This window comes from Hypoxylon trugodes (genome assembly GCF_022578975.1).
Source record: "Hypoxylon trugodes strain CBS 135444 unplaced genomic scaffold F4822scaffold_11, whole genome shotgun sequence".
Lineage (NCBI taxonomy): Eukaryota > Fungi > Ascomycota > Sordariomycetes > Xylariales > Hypoxylaceae > Hypoxylon > Hypoxylon trugodes.
The window spans coordinates 1,134,593-1,155,907 of record NW_026250026.1 but is presented as its reverse complement, the minus strand read 5'-3'; the positions used below and the strand labels follow the sequence as shown (position 1 = coordinate 1,155,907).

The following is a 21,315-nucleotide window of genomic DNA, read 5'->3' as shown; positions in this document are numbered from 1 at the left end:
TGCCGTGGATCTTGCCATAAGCAACCAACAAACGCAGGGACTGCCATTGTGATCTTTCATTTTTCAATAACAGCATGTGTCCTGCTAACCAACTACGCACTATTATGCGAAATATGCACATAGCTAAAGAGTGTGTCACAGAGTGGTCCTGATTGGGTGTTGTAAGGGAAAATATCTCATGACCTCGGTCTAGAGAGGTAACCCCTAGTCGTATTGGATGATGGTACGGGTACAAGCGAAGGAATGCATATGCGTATTTCATACACAATCATCTGCACGCGGTCAGTCCGGAATCCGGCTGTTTGATTCCAAGCAGAACGGTGACCCCTTTCACATGTACTAAACTATAGCGGTCCGAATGGGAAGATTTTAACAATCTAGTTTTGACGCAGTCAGCAAGTAGATAGCCCATTCGGAGATCGGCATCATAGTAATTGGAAGTCGGTGAGCTGAGGGCGGCCTGAGATGATGATGATGGTGGCAGAAACTTGACCAATTACACCCACATACGAGGTAGTAGACCGGAATTGTAGGACTTGCAGCTGGGGTTACTCAAATCACTTGCCGTGTCTTATCACCCCTGTTCTTTATTTCGACCTCAGTTGCACACCATCTCACCCAAGGAGACGGCTCTACCCCGTCTCATCTCCCTCGGTAGCCTTTTAAACTCAACCAATAAACTACGTGCCCTTTATGATGCCCAGCTTCGCGGGTATGGGGTTCAGCCCATCCGATTTCATTGATACGACAATATAAGAATTCTATTACAGAGTTTTTACCTTGGGTACCAGTAGGATTACATGCCTCGGTCTTATTAGCGTATTTCGAGTAAAATTTTTCGAAACTCACACCACTATGTCGCATACTCATCTGCGATCTCTGGTGCGGTTCCTGCCCGCTGTCGCATTCCGGCGGACCATGATCTGATTCTGTTAATGCCGAAGGAAGCCCAGTAATACAAACCGGACCAGAACGCCACCAAGATATGGCGCTGATAGAAACGCCCCCACCAAATACTCTGAGACCAATACAAGTGAGAATACCTCAAAACCTTCCGCTCATACTCCTGCAATGTTATCTCGCCGCTCACATACTTCTCTGTCGCCATCGAATGAAACGCTGCCTGCGTTCCGCTCAATGCAGTATGGGGACAGTAAAGGGATAACGCATCCCCTATCAACAACACCTTACCGCCCTCAAACGTGGCTTGCGGCGAGCAGAGATGTGTGACAACCTGTATGAACGGCCTCTCGATCTTCATGATTATTTCAAGGAACGGGCTTGGGAACGGTGCAGCTTGAGCAAGTTCGAGTTGCCTGTTCCAGGATTTCTGCTGCACGCGCCCCGCGGGAACGGTGTTGTGATGCCGGTGCCCATCGATGCTATCAACAAGTATCTCATCCAAATCCTGCTGCGACTGATTCGTATACCAGAGGAAATTAAAGAACCTCTCCCCTGACTCGAGAGTGCCATTTGGACCTGGGATGGAGTAAATAACGCAGTGATTCCGATGCATCAAATGAACCGTAGGTCCCTGCTCGATAAGCTTCCGTGTGGCGTCTGAGACATGGCTTTCGGGAACTGTACCCCTCCAAGCAATGTATCCGGCGTATTCACGTTGTACATGAGGCAGATACTTATTCCGCACGAACGAGTCCGGACCATCTGCACCAATGATTAAGTCTGCTTGAAGTTCCGACGTATCTTGGGACTCAAGATTAAGAACCGACAGTCTCATCTTCGACCTATCATCTCCATCGGATGCTAGATCGACGACTTTAGTATGCGTTTCGTAAGACACAGAGCCGTCCCTTTCCGACGAGAGTGGAGGCCTAGGGTAATATGAGCTTATGTAGGCATCGAAGTTCGAGCGGAGGCGAAAGTAATATGCATCCCAACTTGTCATATCGCGACGACCCTTAACGAAAAAGCGAATAGCCCCGCTAGTAGCGAGAACAAGTAGCCGCAATGTTCTTTTGAAGAATGGACGGCTGTGACGGTCGTGTTGTGCTAGGAAGACGCCGGCGCTTGGCCCTAGACACACACCCGCCATATGACTTTGTCGCTCATTGTCTCCTTGCTCTAGAATTCGAATTGTGTGACCAGCATCCCTCAAGACTATGCCACACATGAGGCCTGCCAGTGAGCCACCGACCTGTAAACACATTAAAGATGCTCAGTATGTCGGCGGTGAGCTACTCACGATGACAATGTCCAGGGGTTTCTTCTGAATCTCCATACTTTGCGTCATGACACTAGACTCAGTGATAGTTAGTAGAAGCCAAGGTTTAGAAGCCTATTGGAAGTGGAGTTTATCTCGGTGATATGAACTGGCAGTTGAATATGGAATAGATCGTTGAAAGAGAAGGAGAATTAGTATTAGGATTGCATAGCTCTATGCCATAAACGGGGAATATGAATTCATTTTCGGTCCACGATCATCTAATCATGTCCAAATTCCATTAGTGCTGATACTATGAATCCGCGTATTCACTAGGAAGAGGTAAGCATGTTAACCAACAATGTTTCCCGATCCGGCAGTCCGTACGTGGGTACTATCTTAACACGGTCTAGCTGTATATTAACTCGTAAAATCCTCACTCTTCTTGGTAACTTCGTAGTACCCGAAAGATACTACCGCTGCGACTCATCATATAGCGATTGGCTTCTGAAGTCTCTTTCCCTAGCCCCCAAAATCCACATCACTATGGCCCACCGCTTTTCGCTAGATGATGCGCCAGATAAGGATGCTAAGAAGTTAGTTGAAGAATCTCTGGTCGCGATCCATGGCGGTTCCCCTACGTTCAAATGGATCGAAGATGACGGCAAATCGCTGGTGGGGAATTGGGCACCATTATGGTAAAAGTCCTTCATGCCGCTTACTTCTTGTATCTCTTAACGTGCGGATCTCTGATGAGCGGCGTATAGCTATTCCCCACTGATGACCCCCCATTTTTTCACCATGGCAAAGACTGTATATAATCCGAATGTAGTGAAGCCACGCAATCGCGAGCTTGCTATCTTAGGGTTGTGTTCCGTTGTGGATGCTCCGTACCTGGTATACTGCCATCGTGGAGTAGCCGCCCATGTTGGTTTAACTCTAGAACAATTTGAGGACGGGTTACGTGGCACAGAACCTACAGGCTTGGACGATGAAGAATTGACGGCCTACCGCTTAGGTCGCATCCTCGCAGCGCTAACTGGACCACTTGATGAGCAGAAATGGCGGGAAACTACCAAGAGCATGGATAAGACCGAAATCGTAGGAATTACCCACTTGATTGGCGGTTATCGATGGGTAGCACTTTTGGAGCAGGTAAATGGCGGAGAACAAACATGGACACATGGTCCTACCGCATAGGGCTGAGTGTCCAGCGATCCCGCCGTAAATACTTAGCATCGCGCTTCCATTGGTGCGAATTAAGAAAACCAAGAAACTTGGTATGGGACCAATTGGAACCCATTGAAACCAATCGACAAATTTTCGACGTTGTGATACCGCTTTGATACTCAAATATCGTGAGCTGTCCACTTGGCTACAACTCTATCCCTTTATATAAGCAGGCGTAATGCATATAGAGTAGTATCTTAGGTACGGCAACCATAAGACGATTGTTTATGCGAACCAGAAAGAAAATAGATGTGTCATCCAAGGGTACTTCGAGTGGATGGTTAACCGGGATTTGACCGTGGGGACGTGACGTTTATGGTCCACCACAACGTGCTTGTACTGCCCCAACTGTAGGTACTAGGTAGGACTTATTTTTATGTGTACACAGCCTACTGTTGTGGCACCCAGGGAGGTTACATGCAGATAGCGGATGTAATGGAAACTTCTTACGGAAAAGATCAACAGTTCATCGTAACAGAGTACCAGCCGCGATAACTAGGTAGGTTATTTCTGGTTAATATAATATTAGTATGGTATTCATAAAAGAGGTACACAAATTGCTCTGGCTCCTCGAAGCCAGGCGCATTAACTATAGAGGTAGGGAGAGGGAGGCAATTTAATTAAATCGTTAAGAGTCAGCATATTTATATTGATGTACATACATCCTTTATGCGACTTTTCGGTAACAAAATACTTCATAGTACATGTATGCCTACCTAGGTACGTATGCTTCTGGATTGGCGTATTCGGTTATCTTCGTAGTTGCCCAGGTAGGCTATTAGGAGCGACGCCGAAAATGAGGGAATTTCCACGTTCGCCAATTGTAACAGCTGATTTGAAAATCATGAAAGATATCATTATATACCGTCATCGAATAATTTTACAGGATTTCATTACCCTTGATTTTGTCCGTATGTCCATAGCCCTTATGATATGTCCAGCTTTCCCGGAACCCCATCCCAAAACATGGGGGAATCAAAATGTGTACCAAATATCACACAAGCCTGCCCTTAAATACAATATTCCAAATAACACCAATAAGCCCTACCGTGGGCATCCTTCATGTACGCCGTGATTCGTGATAGGTGATGCTGAACTCGTCCTCGACGTGTATTGAGTTATCAAGCGGATTGTAAGTTCTCTCCCCAGGAGACTCCCAGCTGTGCACCTGGGTGGTGTGAGTTTCGCCAGCGGCCGATAGTTTTAAGGGCGCGTGAGTACCTGTATCTTCTAATTCCCGTGTTCCTTTAGCCCCAACCAGAACCTCATCAGAAAGGTTCGCTGTCTTCCTCCTTCCGTTTAATTCGTGGATACCCTGAACATCGCTCGAATGGTAAAATTCCCCAGTGCTGCTCTTTAGTGTCGTAGTTTGGCTGCTTCCCAGAGTGCCATCATTAGAGAGAAACGGAACACGATTCTTGATTTGGTGCTTGAGGTGACGACCTAGCGGGAGTACAGAAGGGAGACATAAGCAGAGCACTATCGTCGGTATTTCAGCCGAGGACCAATAAAGGACTGGCAATCCGCCGTCTAACCCAGTATTAGCAATTACGGGAGCCAAACTCCAGCCGCAGTCCTCTAGCCTGTACTTACATGTGATATCCGCGTTCAAATCTCCACCAGTTGTGAGAATGGTAATCGTTCGGCCTAGTGACACAACAATAGCGCTTAGGGAAAGAATTAGTTGCGAGAAATCTTAATGCACTTAGATAAACTCACCAATAACCAAGGATAAATACGAGTGTAATACCGGCTTTGCGCGCCAGGCTCATTTGAAGTCGCCAGATCTTCGGCATCGGCAGTAATAAGATAAAGAGGTCAATACCGACACTAGGCAACGCGCTTCCAGTCAGTAGAACGGCGTTCGAACTGCACTTTCCGGGTAGATTCGGATCCGGATTCCAAGCCTTTTGAACCGGGTTGCATTGGAATATCGTCGCGAAGAGAATAGCGATGAGCCAAGTAACATTAAGTCCGTGCGCTACGTAAAGCGCGGTGTTGAACCAAGTTGGATTCGTATACTTGGGGAATATCCTGCTGAGGAACAACAGTGCCGAAACTTTGCTAGTGAATAGAGCAACATCGTAAACGTAGTAAATGACGACGATGAGTTTCGAGCAGGCTAGTAAAGCCTCAGGCGACAGGGCCGTGACATGGCGACCCAAGCCGGCATCAACCAAGGCAAGCGTACATGATAGCTGTATCAATAGTAACGTCTATAGTCTATAGTCAGAAAGAATATACTAGGGAGTGACAGGAGGCTCCTTTCACATGGAAGGGTTATGCATACAGCAGCAGCTAGAAAGGTCCAATCATCCCACCAGAAGCGCTTAGGCTGCCTTTGGTTCGGCTTTACTATACTTCGCGACCAGAATCGTACGATGGTTGATAAGATGGTTATGATGACTAGAACAATAACGAAAGATCGAAATGGGGGCCCAATATTCTCATCGTTGTTGATGGGCGACTGTCGAGGAATTCTAGACGTGTCGGCCATGGTAAGCATAGCATACCTCTTTTAGTGATGTGCTAAAAAGCAGAAGGATGGCTGGAAAATGGCATTGGGGAGCAGATGTAGGTTTTCTAATAGCAATGGATTCGATCTTGGTAGTAATAGTAAGTACGGGAACCCCTACGGATTCTACTCCAAGTATTCCCCTACTTGCATACCACAGATATGCAGATAGACCATACACAGGGGGGTCACCCGTCCGGGGGGCTTTTATGGAAGAGGCATCGATTTTCGAAGTGGATTGGGTGGTAAGGTACCTAGGGACTTAGCATTGTAACGGCAGTTGAGACAAATTATGTACAGCGAGTTACACAACAGACGGGAAAGTAAGCGTGGCTTTTATTACGCTTACCTGACCTACCTGGATTGGGTATATTTCGCGAGTGTACTGGAGTTGCCTGGAGTTGTAGTGGCCGGCTTCGCCACATTATTGCCTAGCCGTAGTGACACAGCTTGTAATCCTTCTCTTACCACCCCTCAAAGTCGCACCCTCAAATACAACCATACCATAAAGCCGCTGTGTTGCTGTTGCTGTAGATCAACGTACAGGTTTAATTTTCTTCAGCAATTATTTTTGATTAATCAACTAAGTCCAACCCCCTCTGGATCGCATTGACCGCTTGAATGAGATACTGTTTTTTCGGAACTTCGTGGCCACCATCGTGAACAACGGTGAATCGGACATTTGGGTCGCACAGTCGGCACAGGTCTTCCCCGCCTGTTGGCGCTGTTGAATCTTCAGAGCCCCATATATGTACCGTCGGAATTCGGATTAAGTTATCAGAGCCACCCTCTAAGCCGAGAAATGCTGATTCAGCTTTGCTTACGGCGCTCGATAAGAAGATCCCGCATTTGAACGGCGATGGTTCGCCCCGACGCTGCCGGTCCAAGATATACAAGGCTGCGAGAGCTGCGCCAGCCGAGAACCCCATAACTATATCGAAGGGGCCTTCGGTTGAAATGTAGCGGTCTAGGTGATCTATCGTTTGAAACAAAGTGCTAGGATCCTTAGGATCGTAGTATGCGTAAAAGGACTGGCCTGGAGATGAAAGAGCCTCGAGACCTACGAAATTAGAAGTATGTTTCGATGCAAGGGAAATTGACGTTACCTTCTCCCATGGGGGCTTTTAGAACTCCCTCAACGAATTCATAATCATGGCCGCCTTCGAGCTCGTGCCTCAACTGCGCTATGTAACATGAGCGCTTAGCTAATCCAAATAACCCTCTATGCTGTCACTCACCCGTCTGCGACTCCATAATCTAAGATGATATGGACAAGGTTAGATACAAGATAGTCTGATTATGGCAACATGTGAAGATCGGAAGATTACCCACGCTGCTATTTGCCCCATTTCCATGAAAACACAGAAACCTCATGCTGGGCAACTGCAGGCAAAAAGGTATGTTGGAAATCCGAGGATCGCTACAAGGTGCGATGAATCCACCTTCAAGTCGCCTATGCTTCTTGTTGGTGTGACCGTTTATAGAGGAATCTATACGAGATATTCTAAATTCGTAGGTACCTAGGTAGGTAGCAATCGCAATCAAGGATTTAACAGGACCCTTTCCGTGAGGCGGTTCTCTAGAGCTACTTATAGAGTTGGGGTGATATCTAAATAAGGGCAAGTTTCCGACGTGGAGGAGGCTTATATGCCATTCCTTCCTTCATATCTTAGATTTACGATCCCTCACATAGGGTGTCGTCCTTATAAAAGAGCAACTTAGGTAAGTCGAGGCAGGGTCTTCTGCATCTCGAACGTCAACTGATGGTTTCAGCGATTTAGTTAACTGACCGGGGTACGACCAGGGTATCGCCTAGTTCTTCGTTGGTGACGTTCGGCAGTCCGGTCCCGCTTTAGGCCTGATCTACAGGCCCTTATTCTTGGACTTGTTAGTTTCTGGAATCTGACTCACCGGTTTAGGTACCTCCCTAGGTACACGCCTAAGTACTTCCTTAAGTAGCCTACACGTAGGACACTACTTAATTCTGCCCTATATCAACCTGAATGCTACTTAGCATCCGACTATTGGATAATCGCATACGCCGTGCGTGTAACCCGAGACGCCATCACCGCGTGGGATATTATATAATTTAGAGTCTCGGGCTCTCAACCCGTTTAAGAACCCTCCGCCCTCTGTAGAGATGTTGCGGGATCTGTCAATGTGTAGTGGGCTCTCTATTAGATCATGCTTCGCACACGGCAGCCCCCTCTGGCCTTGACTTACAAAACGTACACGGACCAAGACTACTGCTACAGCCAGTAAACTTGTACGATGCCCACATTTTCTTCGCCCACAGGCGTGGCATCTCCGGAGGACTTTCCTCCTGAGCACCGACCCGAGGATGTCTCCGTTATTGACGGAGAACTTGATGGTGACGATGAAGACCCCATAGCTATATGCGGTTTCTCCATCAAGTTCCCAGGGGATGCTACAACGCCCGAGAATCTGTGGAAAATGATGGTTGAGAAACGCTGTTCATCCACAGAGTTTCCCGCCGGCCGATTGAATCCAAATGGATTCTACCAGGCCAAGAGCAAAGCAAATACCGTCAGTATATCTCCTATCAGCCAAGTGTAATAGTAGCTGATAGCCACTCGAAGTTACCGCTCCGTGGGGGTCACTTCATTGAAGAAGACCTAAGCCGCTTCGATGCCGAATTTTTTTCCATATCACCTACTGAGGCTTCTTCAATGGACCCCATGCAAAGGTGGCTCCTAGAAACGGCGTATAGAGCACTTGAGAATGGTACGTAACGTAGACGGGATCGGTATTATTTGGTTACAAAATGTACTGATTAGTGTGTAAATCAAAGCTGGAATCTCAATGGAAAGCGTAGCGGGATCTCGAACTGCTGTTTACACCGGTTCATTCAGCTTGGACTATCTGTTGCAGTTAGCCCGAGATCCTGAATGCCCTCCAACATATGCTGCTCTAGGTTTGGGTCTTAGCATGCTTGCCAATAGGCTCAGTTGGTTTTTCGACTTGCGAGGTCCGAGTATAGGGCTTGACTCTGCCTGTTCTAGTACAGGGATGGCAACAGATATAGCCTGTCAAGCCCTGCGCAACGGCTCTTGTGACACGGTATATACACCTTCCACTATTTCTAGATTTTTATTAACGCAAAGCTCCAGGCTATGGTGGCAGGCTCCAATCTTGCCCATACACCAGAGATGTACCTTTGGATGAGCAATGTCAATTTCTTATCTCCGGATAGTAAATGTTACTCCTTCGACGAGCGAGGTAATGGCTATTCTCGCGGGGAAGGAATTGGTGTTGTTATTCTGAAGCGACTTTCTGATGCTATTCGTGATGGAAATACCATTAGAGCAGTAATCCGATCGACCGGCTCTAATCAAGACGGTCGAACACCTGGCATTACACAACCCAGTCAAACTGCGCAGGAGCAATTGATCACAGAAACCTATCAAAAAGCCAAACTATCCAAGGCGCATACTAGATATTTCGAAGCTCACGGCACGGGCACGCCGATAGGAGATCCTCGTGAGGCACAAGCAATCGGGGCGGCATTCCGGAAGGATCGCCCAACGGAAGATCCGCTATATGTGTAAGCTTTCAAAAAATACAACGAATCTATCAGTGATACTAATAGAATGCGTAGGGGTGCGGTTAAATCCAATATTGGCCACCTGGAGGGAGCAAGTGGCCTAGCCGCTATCATTAAGACCGTTCTCGTTTTAGAAAAGGGCATTATCCCCCCAAATGCTAACTTCGAAAACATAAATCCTAAGATCGATGCGGAGCGGCTTAAATTGAGAGTAAGTTTTCATGATTTCCCTAGCATGGCGATAAAACGTTGGGCCAGTGGCCTCTGAGATTGTTTTCGTTGGCTTCGCTCAAAGCCTCGGCATCGAAAATTGACCGGTTCATGGATTACGAAGGAATGACATCATGAGGCTTTGTGTTACTATCGAGACTGTACTGAGACTGGTCTAGTTCCCCAAAGAGAGCCATCTCTGGCCAACTCCTGGCCTCAGGAGGGCTTCAATCAACTCGTTTGGCTATGGAGGAGCCAATTGGCACCTAGTCATGGACGACGCTTACAACTATTTACGGCTTCGATCGTTGCCAGGAAAACACTGCACTGTCCCATATCCTTCACATAGTCTAGCGATCACGAATGGTACTAGCGACGACTCCGAAACTTGCGAACGCCCGAAGCTACTCGTCTGGTCCGCTGCCGATCAAGACGGAATAAATAGACTCACGAAGACATACGAAGAATATTACACTAGAATTCATCCTCGCGGAACAATGCAAAGTGATTTTATTCAAAATTTGGCCTATACCCTAGATAGTTGTCGGAGTCACCTTCAGTGGAGGTCTTACGCACTCTTATCGTCTCCCCGCCATCTCGAGAATTTACATACACGCATATCGGTCCCGATCCAGGTTAATCCCCAACCACCCCGCATAGGATTTATCTTCACTGGTCAGGGTGCTCAGTGGTATGCGATGGGAAGGGAGCTACTGCAATACACGCAATTCAGAGCGGAACTAAAGCGAGCTGGAAGATATCTTGGAAATCTCGGTTGTTCTTGGTCGGTAATAGGTAGGTGCAAAGGGAATTTGACACACCCGGATAGGATCGTAGCTGACGATAAACAGAGGAGTTACAAAGACCAGAGGAAGATTCAAAGATCGATGCACCTATACTCAGCCAGACCCTCTGTGCAGTATTGCAGATAGCACTGGTCAATCTCTTAAGGACGTTTGGCGTCCGACCTTCTTCTGTACTAGGTCATTCCTCCGGCGAGATCGCAGCCGCGTATGTACCCCTCACACCACACTTGTTTCATTTAGTTAACGAGATTTATTCTGCAGATACGCTGGCGGGTACATGTCGATCGAGTCCGCATGGAGGCTGGCTTACTTCAGAGGCGTCTGTTCAGCAAGTCTAGTCGACAACCTTCAATACGTGGACCAAGGCGCAATGATATCCGTTGGATTATCCGAAGACCGAGCGAAGAAATTGATCGCAACTTTCGACCAAGAAGTTATATCATTCGGCCTTTCAATTGCCTGCATCAACAGCCCTAACAATGTCACCATTTCAGGCGAGGAACACCTTATCGACAAGATACAAGTGCAATTACACCAAGAGGGGACGTTCGCTCGCAAACTCCGGGTACCATTAGCGTACCACTCGCCACAGATGTCTATCATTACGGCAATGTTCCAGTCTCTTGTCGGAACATTATCTAGACCACAAGACTGTAAGACTACCGTTCCCATAATATCAACTGTCTCAGGAGAACCCGTCTCGGCAAAACAACTCCTAGATCCAACGTATTGGTCTCTCAACATGGTATCCACCGTCCGATTTAGTCCAGCTCTACTCAACATGTGCTCCAAATCCAGGGCCGATCTCGTAAAGAAAATCGACGGGAGTCATAGATCCATCTCTGTGGTAGACTACCTTTTGGAGATAGGTCCACACGCGGCTCTTCAGGGACCGATACGAGATATTCTTCGCGTTAGCGAGCGAGGGAGTTCTATCCAATATAACTCCGTCTTAAGAAGGGGTCAATCTTCATTGAAGACACTACTGCCTGTGCTAGGAGAGTTGCACAGCTTCGGCCATAAGTTGAACCTGAGGGCTATTAATGAACCCACAGGGGAGATGAAACAAGATATTCTCGTGGATCTACCGGAATACCCATTCGATCACTCGCAAGGCTACTGGTACGAAAGCCGACTAAGTAAGAACTACCGGCTCAGAGAATACGCGCCGGCTGAGCTGCTCGGAGTACGCTCGAGAGATTGGAATTCGGCCGAGGCCCGTTGGCGACACTATATTAAGACCAGTGAAATGCCATGGGTATCGGGGCACACAATTGGCCACTCGATCTTATACCCTGGAGCTGGAATGCTCGTCATGGCTATTGAGGCGGCAAAACAGCTCAATAGCACCGAAATGGTGAATGGATATACGCTTCGCGATATCCAGTTCGAATCTTCCATGAACTTGACCGCCGGTGCCGGGCAGTTAGAAGTGCAAACGTCACTTCATGAAATCACGCGACCAAACCAAAGCGGGCCTGGGTACGAGTTCACGATTCGCACGTATAGTAACGACGACTGGGTTATCAATTGCCGAGGTTTACTCTTCGTCGAGATATCAAAACCAGACACTGACTGGATATCCGAAAGGTCCGCGGAAAGGCGACAAGACATTGCGAAATCCTATACTTCCCTAGTTTCGAATTGTACTACCCCCGTTGATTCCCAACAGATGTACAGCTACCTAGGCCGATGCGGATACCAATACGGTTCGGAGTTCCAGGGCGCTCAGCATCAGTATTGCCATGAAACACAGAAACAGGCGACGGCCAAAGTCTCCCTTTCGAATATCCTAGAGGAAAACCATGTCATCCACCCGACCTCTCTAGATGCGATATTCCACCTAGCCTTCACAGCTCTAACCGCAGGTGGCTCTAAAGCCATGGCGACAAGTGTCCCCTCTCGAATTGACTGCCTTTGGTTATCGAACCAGGGGTTAAGTTGGCCGGCAAGTAGTACAGTCCAAGCCTGTTCTACGGTCGCACAGATTACTAAGCGAGGATTCACCTGCGAAGGGTCCGCTCTGGATGACACCACAAACGAACTGCGACTATGGTATGAAGGTCTAGAGTTGACGAACATGGGGCCTGTTCCAACGCAGGAACTCTCGCTCCCTAACCCGCAGCAGTTCTGTATGGGAGTTGATTGTAAGGCCTCGTTGGAAGCGATGACTCCGCCTCAGGTCTCTGCATTGCTAGATCAACTACACCCAGCGGCGCAAGATCCGAGCCGGTTTTTCCATGATTTAGATCTTCTCGTAGAGATGTCATTGCGAAACCTGATGGCTTCAATTGATCCTACCACCCTCGCGGACCAGCCACAATGGAAAATTCATTACTTGAATTGGGCCAAGCACCATCTATCACAAAACGAACACCAACGTCATACGAATGGACACATTTCTTCCATGCCATCTTCCGAAGAACTCTGCGAGCGACTTGAGGGAGCCAACCCTGTCGGAAGACTCTACGTCAGGGTCGCATTGAATATTGTGGAGCTGGTGAAAGGGGAAGCAAACCCCCTTGAGCTCCTAATGCGAACTGGCCTGCTTAAAGACTATTACGAAGAACTCACAACATATCGGTGCGCGAAACAAGCTATTAGTTATATGGACTTGCTCGCGCACCAAACACCAGGCCTAAATATCCTCGAGGTTGGTGGTGGGACCGGCGCCGCAACTCGTAACCTGGTTCGCGGGCTGTGCGCCCAACCAACCACCGACGATTCAAAGGGGTTCTTGCGCTGCAATCGGTACGATTTTACCGACGTCTCGGCTGCATTTTTAGAGGATGCGCGCGCTGAGTTCGAGGCTTTCAAATCTCAAATGACATTCGGAACCCTCGACATTGAACGAAGCCTAGAGGGACAAGGCTTCAAGGAGGGATCTTACGACGTTGTTATCGCCCTTGGTGTGATACATATCACGTCCAACTTCAAGAACACCTTGAAGAATGTGCGAAAAGCTCTGAAACCCGGCGGTAAGCTGATTATACAAGAATCCTTCAAGGCATCTGGCTGGACGTTAGGTTTCGTGTTCGGTCTGTTCCCCGGGTGGTGGTTAGGTATTGACGACAATCGACCATTGTCGCCGAGTATCGATTTGGACCAATGGAGCACTCTGTTGAAAGAATGTGGCTACTCCGGACCCGATATTGTCCTCCGCGATTTCGAACAAGAAGTGGCTCATAATTATGGTTGGTTGGTAACAACCGCCATTGACCCAAGCGCACATACGAATGGAATCTTGAAGAATGGAATCCCCGCGCAGATTATTATCGATGAAACCTGCACGCAGCAGCATGAAATTGCCGGAACGCTATTATCGTCCCTAACGCCGATACTCGGATTATCTCCGAAACTTCTGAGTGTACAAGAGCTCGCAGCCAGTGGTGAAGGACCGACCGAGGAATTCACCATATTCCTCGCCGACTACGAGGGGCTGTTCCTCTCATCACTTGATAAGGGAACATGGAAATTCCTGCAAAACCTCGCCCGCAAGTCCCGCCACCTGCTCTGGGTAACTAGTGGGGGAGGCAGCAATCCCAGTCCCGGCGCTGGCATGGTGGATGGTTTGGCTCGAACTCTGAGATCTGAATATTTCGACCGACATTTGGTCACCCTAGCTCTCGACCCGAACGAATCATTCTCGAAAAGTTGTTACATCGAACAGATCGCCCATCAGATGATATCCAGGAAACTCGGCCAGCCTTACGAGCAGGAGTACATCGAGATTGACGGACTCTTGCACACGCGAAGACTTGTTGAATCGCATCATGTCAAGACACTCATGGATACGAAGTTAAATCCATTTGAAGTCGTCCGTACCCCTTTTGCGACCGCCCCACCATTTGAAATATCCATGATAACTGGTAGCGCGGGTGAAGTTCCCCGCTATGTGCATTCCCCACCCCTGGAAGGGAATCTGGAGGGAGATGCGGTCGACGTCTTGGTTAAATCAGCACAATTCTTACCGCATAGTCATGGCTCCGCTTTGGGAAATGACAAAGACTCTAGATATGTGAGATACTGCGCCGGCGTCGTTCTCAAGACTGGTCCTGATGCGACGCTCTATCCCGGCGATCGCGTTGTTGCTACATTGGGCGCATTAATTAGTTCGCACATCCGAGCACCATCAAGCACATTGATGAAGATACCCGACCGATTATCGTTCTCTAATGCCTGTCATATTGTCCCGCCGATGGCCGCCGCCTACCATTTGATGGTCGAGAAAGCACATTTCAAAACCACCGACTCTATCCTAATACACGGCGGAGCTAGTCCGATTGGATTGGCGGCCCTCCAACTGATTTCAAGTCAAGGAGTGACTGATATATGGGCGACAGCATCTTCGCAAAAAGAATGCACATGGATATCCACGAAAATTGGGGTTACACAGGATCGGATATTGCCGAATGCGTGGTTCGGAGATCATCCGATGGGCTCTTTGGAGTTTAGCCGACGGTTTGACATTATACTTTCAGTGGACGAGGATTCGATGCCGCCTCTACTATCGGGTTGCCTTAATTCTCGAGGTAGGTATATCATTCTTCAAAGTGCGTTGGCGCCAGCAAGCCACAATGCGCGGGCGACTAGATCGGAGCTATCCGACGCCTCCATCTCCATTATCGATGTTGCACAAATGCATGCTACTCAGGAAGCTCTACAATATGCAGTTAACTTCCCGAAAGTGTCGTCTATCAGACTTCCCGTGGATTATGTCTTCGATTATACCTCTTCCGAATTGGCGAGTGCATTTAATAAGCTGCAAGACGCGAGCCACCGGGACTCAATAGTGATGAACTTCGCAGATTCCGATACGATAGATGTAAGAACCACGTAATACCATAGAAGTATGTCGCGCTAAACTGTTCTTAGATCATTACCGAGACGCGAATTACCTATACGTTCGAAAGTGATGCCACGTACTTGGTAGCAGGTGGCCTAGGAGGTCTCGGACGAACGATAACACGTTGGCTTGTCGGTCACGGCGCGCGCAATTTGATCCTACTTTCGCGGTCCGGACCTCGAACACAAGAAGCGAAAGACTTAATCGTGGAATTAGAGGAGAGTGGAGTTCATATTAAAGCACCCCGATGCGACGTCAGCGACCAAAATGCTGTGAAATCCGTCTTGGCCAATTGCTCCGGAATGCCTCCAATAAGAGGGTGCGTCCAAGTATCCATGGTTTTGACGGTAAGTAGATTAACTAGATACATCCGCGAAATTTGTTTAACTGATTGAATTCCAGGAGAGCATTTTCGAGAAGTTATCATTCCCAGATTGGAAGTCTGCTGTTGACCCTAAAATCAAGGGATCGTGGAACCTCCATACGGAACTTCCGAAGGGTCTTGACTTCTTCATTCTCGTGTCTTCTATTATGGGCGTAATGGGAACTCCATCGCTCGCCGGATACAATGCGGGGAACACCTACCAAGATGCGCTTGCGCGATATCGCGTGTCGACCGGGGAGCGAGCTGTCTCTATCGACCTCGGCGCTGTTGTCGACAGCGGTTATCTCACCGAACATCAACATCATAGGGATAGCTTACAGTACAATCCGAAGCTGACGCCTATAGTAGTGAAGGAGTTCTGTGCGCTTTTAGACATATACTGCGATCCGAATCTCAATCTCCAGGGAGATCCTTCGACAAGCCAGTGTATTATAGGTATTCGCCCACCGAGTTATTGGAAGGGCCTCGAAGATGTACCTCATACATTCGCCCAACCTTTCTGGAAGCACATGCACCACCTACCCTCCCCGGAAGATTCGGACGGAGGTGAAACCGCAAAGGGGGGCGAAGGGGCTGGAAGTCAGAAGCGCATAGGAGACACATTAGAGAAATTGGCTAGAACACAGTCTCTTGCCGAAGCTGCTGATGTAATAAGTGAGGCTGTGGCACAACGGGTATCAGTTCTACTTGGGACAGCTTGGGATCGTCTTGACCCACACAAGCCCATGCAATCTTATGGGATTGATTCATTGTCGGCTATTGACTTTCAAAACTGGGTTGGTAAGGCGTTCGGGGTGGAAATGCCCGTGTTTGAAATATTAGGAGGCGCGACTCTATCTTCCACGAGTATGAGTATCGCGCGTCAACTTCAGAGTAAGCGGTAGATATTTGTATGGCGATACATTTTGATCGTCGTAAGGGGAAGTTTTGCTGGTTAAATTCACAATGTGTCATATTTGATTATTAATCAGGTCTCCTGATGGGAAATCGATTATGTAACCAGTACTCGCTTATGTCAGCAAAAAACTGCTTCAAATTACATAATTTCTTACACAGAAGATCATGCTGACTCATCTGTCAAAACTCACGATCGTGAAGATGCTGTTATGTAATTGACATCACGTAATCGCTCCCCCCTATTTTTATTGCCTACATATGTAGGTAGAAATTTATGGTTTTTTGAGAAAGAGAGACATTTAGATAGAATAATACTATTCTATTAAATCTTTTTTGGTCTTTCGGGCTCATAGAGGCAGCGACATTCATAAATGTTGGTCGACATAATTGGCTTTCATTCAAAGGTCATGAAGGACATGTCGACTATAATCGTATTATAGAGTATAAAGGAACTTTAAGATGGATGGTAGTTTATTGTAAATTGTACTGAAATATCCAAAAAAAAAAAAAAAAAAAAAAAAAAAGGCAAGAGAAAAGATAGAGACAAGTATGATGTTAGAAAAAATGGCAAAAAACGGTGCAGGCCAGAAGCTGGAAAATGGACCGGACCCATTGCTGGAATGGAACCCACCCCGTGAAAAACTGCCACCGGCGGTCACGTTAGCTAGCTTGTGGTCCTGGGGAGCTAGCCAACTGGACCATCCGGGCCACAGTTTTTACTCCCAAGCAGTCTTGGTTACTGGAACTACATCTTATTTAGTATTATAACCTTACCACCCGAATGATTGTAAAAATAGGGTTTTTGCACCGTCAGCCAATCAAAGATTTTGATTTTTTTAAGGTACGGCACTCCAAGTACCCAAATACCCGAACAGTGCACTTGCTCGCGGCCTACCCAGTACGTAAGCCACTGCAACTTCCCTACGCACCTGGGCAGGTAGATACATTGTACCTGATCAATTCTAGGAAGTCACCAAATCAAATACATTTCATCCTTGGTGATAATCTATCCCTTCTCTTTTTTTATTTCCTTGAAATCTAAAAGATTTCACATCAACTAGCCAATTTACTAACCATATTGTTAGTTCCCTCAATTTTTCCCAGAACAACATCATGCCGCCTCCGCCTCACATCCAGGTAAGAAATTTCTCATGTACTGGCTTAGGGTGATACTAAATTTATCGCATAGGGCGTTCCGGGACCCATACCCGATGGAGTCAATTTCGATTCTATTCGAAATGCAATTTTCTACGAGAACCCGTGATATCCTTGGATATTGCGGCGACCTGGCCCAGCGCTACGAAGCCACTGGAGACGCGACTTGGTTGAACTCGCGACACCGCACTCTTCAGCGTTATCTTGACGATCTCGAGTTTACCCGTCAACACCAGACACAATGCGAGAACGCCATTCGACAAGCATTGGAGCAGTTTAACCAACCAGAGCCGCCCGCCGCAGCCGCAGCTCCTGTCGCAGCTGAAGTACCCGTCGCACCCGGATCTCCTATGGTTACTCAGGCCCTTGTTTCTTCTCGTGGACACATGACAACCGCTGCTGATGGACCGAATGTTAAGCATGCCGGCCAGAAGACCGCTCAACTCGAGGCATTCGTGAATAAGAAGATTTCGTACTTCATCGACGACTCAAACAACCGGCTCCATTTTGTTCTCAACTACATTGGTCCGCAAACCTTCACTGCCCCCGCGTTGTCCTTCGCGCGTCAAGTTGAAGGCAAATGGAAGCTCGAGAATTGGAAGCAAGACAGCTGGCGCCCCCGAGCCGGTGAGGGAAATATTCACGCCCTCTTAGCTACCAAGCACAACCTTCGTCACGTTCGTAACATCTATGGCTACCTGCGATGCCATAAAGAGATGTTTGTCCGCAGACTCGCTCATTCCAAGAACCTTTCGCTAGACAGCCACCAGCGAGGAGATTAGGAAGACTCTCGGTACGGTTTTAGTAGCAATATGGGTGGAAAATTGGCCATCCGAATCGTCCCCCCTGGTGAAAATGGCACCTTCACTACTAGCGCCCGAATCTTTTTTCGCGACATTCATGAGAATGGCGGTGAGGAGATCAGAGATCCTCTTAGTGGCGTAAAGGCGGAACCCAAGGACATCAATCGTAACGATATGATATTCTGGATCGAGGAACAGGTCCTCCGAGAGTTCTATAAGATTCATAAGAAGATGAAAGCGGAAGTTGAGAGAGACGAGGAGTCCAAAGTGGAGGATCGTGGCGAGGGTACCTCCACTTAGTTCGCCAGTCTTGCGGCATTAGGTTTTCACCGCAGGAATTTGCGAAAGTGCTAGGAACGGATGAAGGAAGGATACACTATTCCCATTGACGTCGTAATAGTCCTCTTGCCGATACTGGTTATTGTATGCTCTGACCTTCCATAGTGCAGTCGATTGCATAGGTATTGCTTGCGCGTAGGGTAGGACACGGAACAAACTCCTCAATAAAGAATCATTGATGACTATCCTCTTCGTACCTGGATCTCTTTCCGGGATTGTCAATATATACAACTCGTGAAATGCCACTGTAACTGGAATATCTGGTTCTCGATGCTGCTTTAATCACCCGGGTAGTGTTTCTTATTCACTCGGGATGAGTCGTACTATTGAGATACATCTACAACCATCAAGATATCAATAATAAGAGGTGGCAATTCTACTGCTACAACTATAATTTCTACCTTCTCGCGACATCCTCGCCTGTCAGGCATGGCTAGGTGTATCTAGGTTATTCAAAAGAAATCACTCTCAGAATATTCAAATCAATAATATAGTATTATTTCACATCCGTACAGTACAATTCCAAAACTGAAAAAATAAAAAAAGTATACAAAAATTATTCAAAAAACAGGGCCGCCAGCGGCCTCACTGCCCCGCTGGTGGAATCGAACCTTAGCCCCATGAAAAACCGCCGATGGTCACGTTGGAGGCCAACCCAACTGGGCCACCGGACACGTTTTTGCTCCCAGGGCCCACGCTGGCTCACCCCTGATTAGATGAGTCTACCCTGATTACTAGATCCACACTCTACTTAGTACTATAAAGCTACGGTCGGTCTAATTCCACAGTAGACTTTTGCATGCTCCGCGTAACTGTACATATCAAATAGAATTACTCATCTGTGCCACTTCCGACAATTAAAACTAGCTACGTGGTCTGGATTTACTCCAGTATTTTAGGTGGGATTTAAAAGACTAAATCACAGGGACAATGTAGGCTCATGGCATTTAATAAAATAACTATACTATTGATATATCCGATGCTACTCTGCCTCTATCCCTCTTCACTCCGCCAACTTACGGATCAAAATCCTCTAGATACTCCTCATATTCATTTACGAATTCCTCAGAGTCAAATAACAAGCGTTCGCGTTCAATAACATACCGAGCAATACTAAGATACGCCGATCTCCAAGCCTGATATAACGCAGCGCGTCTCCTGGGGTGTGATAGGTATGGTTGATTTTGTTGAAGAACCATGGACCCTTTGAAGGTCTGGAAAATGTCCTCCTTCTCCCCGTTCATGTCGGCTTCGTCGCATTGACCGAAGTCAAGTAGATACATATGGACTTTTCGATGTTGAGAATCATAATCGCCAGAAGCCGATGTACCGAGGACAAACTCGACATCATCCCCTGTAATGTTGGCGGCCCAATGCATGAGAGCATATGCGTTGCCGATCATGGCAGCGAAGTGTACGGCGTCTAAAGCCAGATCATCCATGGCGTCGAGTGCAAGAGGAATATTCCGCAAAAACTCTCCTTTAACACCGCGACCGCCTCCTTCCCTAGGTAAATACGTGCTAGGCAATGCTTGTTTGCCCTCTCTCCCAGTATTTGGGCGACTAGGTGCTCGTTTTTCTCGGGGTAGAACTTCCGAATCAAGGCCTTCCGTACCACCTTTGGCAGCGGTATAATCCTTTCCATCGTGGCGATATCGCTGGGTTGTTGGTCATTTGTGGGCAGTCGAGAAAGAAGTTCGGGTGATAGCGACGACTTTGGGATGAATTCGTATGGCTTCGGGACACGGACACCACCACCGTGTTCTTCATATCTCTCGAAAGCATCTGATACTCTCTTATGCATTGCGAACTCGTCACGTAAGTGGCGGCCTTGATTTGTAGGTAGCTCCTTTTTGGTGACGTATGCGGTACCCAGTTGCTCGTAGACAATTCCTTGTAGGCCTGCGCCAATTTCCTGGCAGTTTTGAATTCTTGTAAAATGATCCGTGTCCCGGAGACGCGCCGAATAAGATGAGCTAGTTGTGATTATTGCTTTGATTTTCAAGCAGCACCGTAGCATTTGATCCGGTGGAAGGCTTTCCAAGCCCAAGGAGGCTATCTGATCAGCTACGCGTGAATCCATACTGCCAATACTGAGTAATTTTCGGTTGATGAATTCGGCACGATTGATTCGAGAAAGTATTATTAGAAGGAAATTTGCTAATGCCGCCGTGAATGTTTGGGTGTATTTATGATAAAGGTATCTTTTACATCTATCTGTATGGGGTGAACAGGGTACCTTACGTAAAGTTTAGTAGTTCTGTTGCCCTTGCAATTTGGCGTAGGTGCACCGTAACTGCCTTTAAAGTTATTGGAGCCGCGAGGTCCTAGCTCTCCTGTTTTCAACCTTAGCTAGTGTGCCAAGGTTATCACCGACGATTCTCGCGCGTGGCCGGGCAAAAC

General features: G+C 47.6%; 9 protein-coding genes across 9 annotated transcripts; 5 read left to right on the top strand and 4 right to left on the bottom strand.

The window, feature by feature from the left end:
- Positions 1–627: 627 nt before the first annotated feature.
- Positions 628–2,272, bottom strand: F4822DRAFT_420943 (uncharacterized protein). The gene is made up of 2 exons (XM_051459747.1): positions 2,204–2,272; positions 628–2,155 (listed from the first exon to the last, which is right to left on the bottom strand). The coding sequence occupies exons 1-2, from the start codon at positions 2,249–2,251 to the stop codon at positions 854–856; spliced, it is 1,350 nt and encodes a 449-aa protein (XP_051309322.1). The 5' UTR covers positions 2,252–2,272; the 3' UTR covers positions 628–853.
- A 250-nt stretch (positions 2,273–2,522) lies between these two features.
- F4822DRAFT_434658 (uncharacterized protein) lies at positions 2,523–2,863 on the top strand (the record flags this gene model as incomplete). The annotated part of the gene is made up of 2 exons (XM_051462048.1): positions 2,523–2,544; positions 2,622–2,863. The coding sequence occupies 2 exons, from the start codon at positions 2,523–2,525 to the stop codon at positions 2,861–2,863; spliced, it is 264 nt and encodes an 87-aa protein (XP_051309321.1).
- On the top strand, positions 2,728–3,644 carry F4822DRAFT_420938 (uncharacterized protein). The gene is made up of 2 exons (XM_051459746.1): positions 2,728–2,859; positions 2,929–3,644. The coding sequence occupies exon 2, from the start codon at positions 2,942–2,944 to the stop codon at positions 3,359–3,361; it is 420 nt and encodes a 139-aa protein (XP_051309320.1). The 5' UTR covers positions 2,728–2,859; positions 2,929–2,941; the 3' UTR covers positions 3,362–3,644.
- A 581-nt stretch (positions 3,645–4,225) lies between these two features.
- F4822DRAFT_420937 (uncharacterized protein) lies at positions 4,226–6,312 on the bottom strand. Its single transcript, XM_051459745.1, has 5 exons — positions 6,265–6,312; positions 5,682–6,160; positions 5,111–5,607; positions 4,985–5,058; positions 4,226–4,921 (listed from the first exon to the last, which is right to left on the bottom strand). The coding sequence occupies exons 2-5, from the start codon at positions 5,895–5,897 to the stop codon at positions 4,452–4,454; spliced, it is 1,257 nt and encodes a 418-aa protein (XP_051309319.1). The 5' UTR covers positions 5,898–6,160; positions 6,265–6,312; the 3' UTR covers positions 4,226–4,451.
- Positions 6,313–6,481: 169 nt separating this feature from the next.
- F4822DRAFT_434655 (serine hydrolase FSH) lies at positions 6,482–7,160 on the bottom strand (the record flags this gene model as incomplete). Its single annotated transcript, XM_051462047.1, has 3 exons — positions 6,482–6,966; positions 7,013–7,090; positions 7,145–7,160. 3 exons carry the CDS (start codon positions 7,158–7,160, stop codon positions 6,482–6,484), a joined length of 579 nt encoding a protein of 192 aa, XP_051309318.1.
- Positions 7,161–7,909: 749 nt separating this feature from the next.
- On the top strand, positions 7,910–16,602 carry F4822DRAFT_438966 (putative polyketide synthase; the record flags this gene model as incomplete). Its single annotated transcript, XM_051462585.1, has 12 exons — positions 7,910–7,949; positions 8,299–8,453; positions 8,507–8,651; positions 8,719–8,987; positions 9,038–9,471; positions 9,526–9,682; positions 9,861–10,476; positions 10,533–10,692; positions 10,749–14,505; positions 14,536–15,312; positions 15,363–15,680; positions 15,736–16,602. 12 exons carry the CDS (start codon positions 7,910–7,912, stop codon positions 16,600–16,602), a joined length of 7,695 nt encoding a protein of 2,564 aa, XP_051309317.1.
- A 1,426-nt stretch (positions 16,603–18,028) lies between these two features.
- F4822DRAFT_420928 (uncharacterized protein) lies at positions 18,029–19,059 on the top strand. The gene has a single exon (XM_051459744.1). The coding sequence runs from the start codon at positions 18,121–18,123 to the stop codon at positions 18,550–18,552; it is 432 nt and encodes a 143-aa protein (XP_051309315.1). The 5' UTR covers positions 18,029–18,120; the 3' UTR covers positions 18,553–19,059.
- F4822DRAFT_434653 (uncharacterized protein) lies at positions 18,583–19,007 on the top strand (the record flags this gene model as incomplete). Its single annotated transcript, XM_051462046.1, has 2 exons — positions 18,583–18,872; positions 18,974–19,007. The coding sequence occupies 2 exons, from the start codon at positions 18,583–18,585 to the stop codon at positions 19,005–19,007; spliced, it is 324 nt and encodes a 107-aa protein (XP_051309316.1).
- An 869-nt stretch (positions 19,060–19,928) lies between the features above and the next one.
- F4822DRAFT_434652 (uncharacterized protein) lies at positions 19,929–20,995 on the bottom strand (the record flags this gene model as incomplete). The annotated part of the gene is made up of 2 exons (XM_051462045.1): positions 19,929–20,570; positions 20,663–20,995. 2 exons carry the CDS (start codon positions 20,993–20,995, stop codon positions 19,929–19,931), a joined length of 975 nt encoding a protein of 324 aa, XP_051309314.1.
- Positions 20,996–21,315: the final 320 nt, after the last annotated feature.

Excerpts from the sequence above, each read along its gene's own strand:
- F4822DRAFT_420943 (XM_051459747.1), bottom strand. The coding sequence starts at position 2,251 with ATGACGCAAAGTATGGAGATTCAGAAGAAACCCCTGGACATTGTCATC. Across the intron at positions 2,156-2,203 it reads AACCCCTGGACATTGTCATC|GTCGGTGGCTCACTGGCAGG; the intron begins GTGAGTAGCTCA and ends ATGTGTTTACAG.
- F4822DRAFT_420938 (XM_051459746.1), top strand. The coding sequence starts at position 2,942 with ATGACCCCCCATTTTTTCACCATGGCAAAGACTGTATATAATCCGAAT.
- F4822DRAFT_420937 (XM_051459745.1), bottom strand. The coding sequence starts at position 5,897 with ATGCTTACCATGGCCGACACGTCTAGAATTCCTCGACAGTCGCCCATC. Across the intron at positions 5,059-5,110 it reads GTATTTATCCTTGGTTATTG|CGCTATTGTTGTGTCACTAG; the intron begins GTGAGTTTATCT and ends TCTTTCCCTAAG. Across the intron at positions 4,922-4,984 it reads TTTGAACGCGGATATCACAT|ACGGCGGATTGCCAGTCCTT; the intron begins GTAAGTACAGGC and ends ATACTGGGTTAG.
- F4822DRAFT_420928 (XM_051459744.1), top strand. The coding sequence starts at position 18,121 with ATGGTTACTCAGGCCCTTGTTTCTTCTCGTGGACACATGACAACCGCT.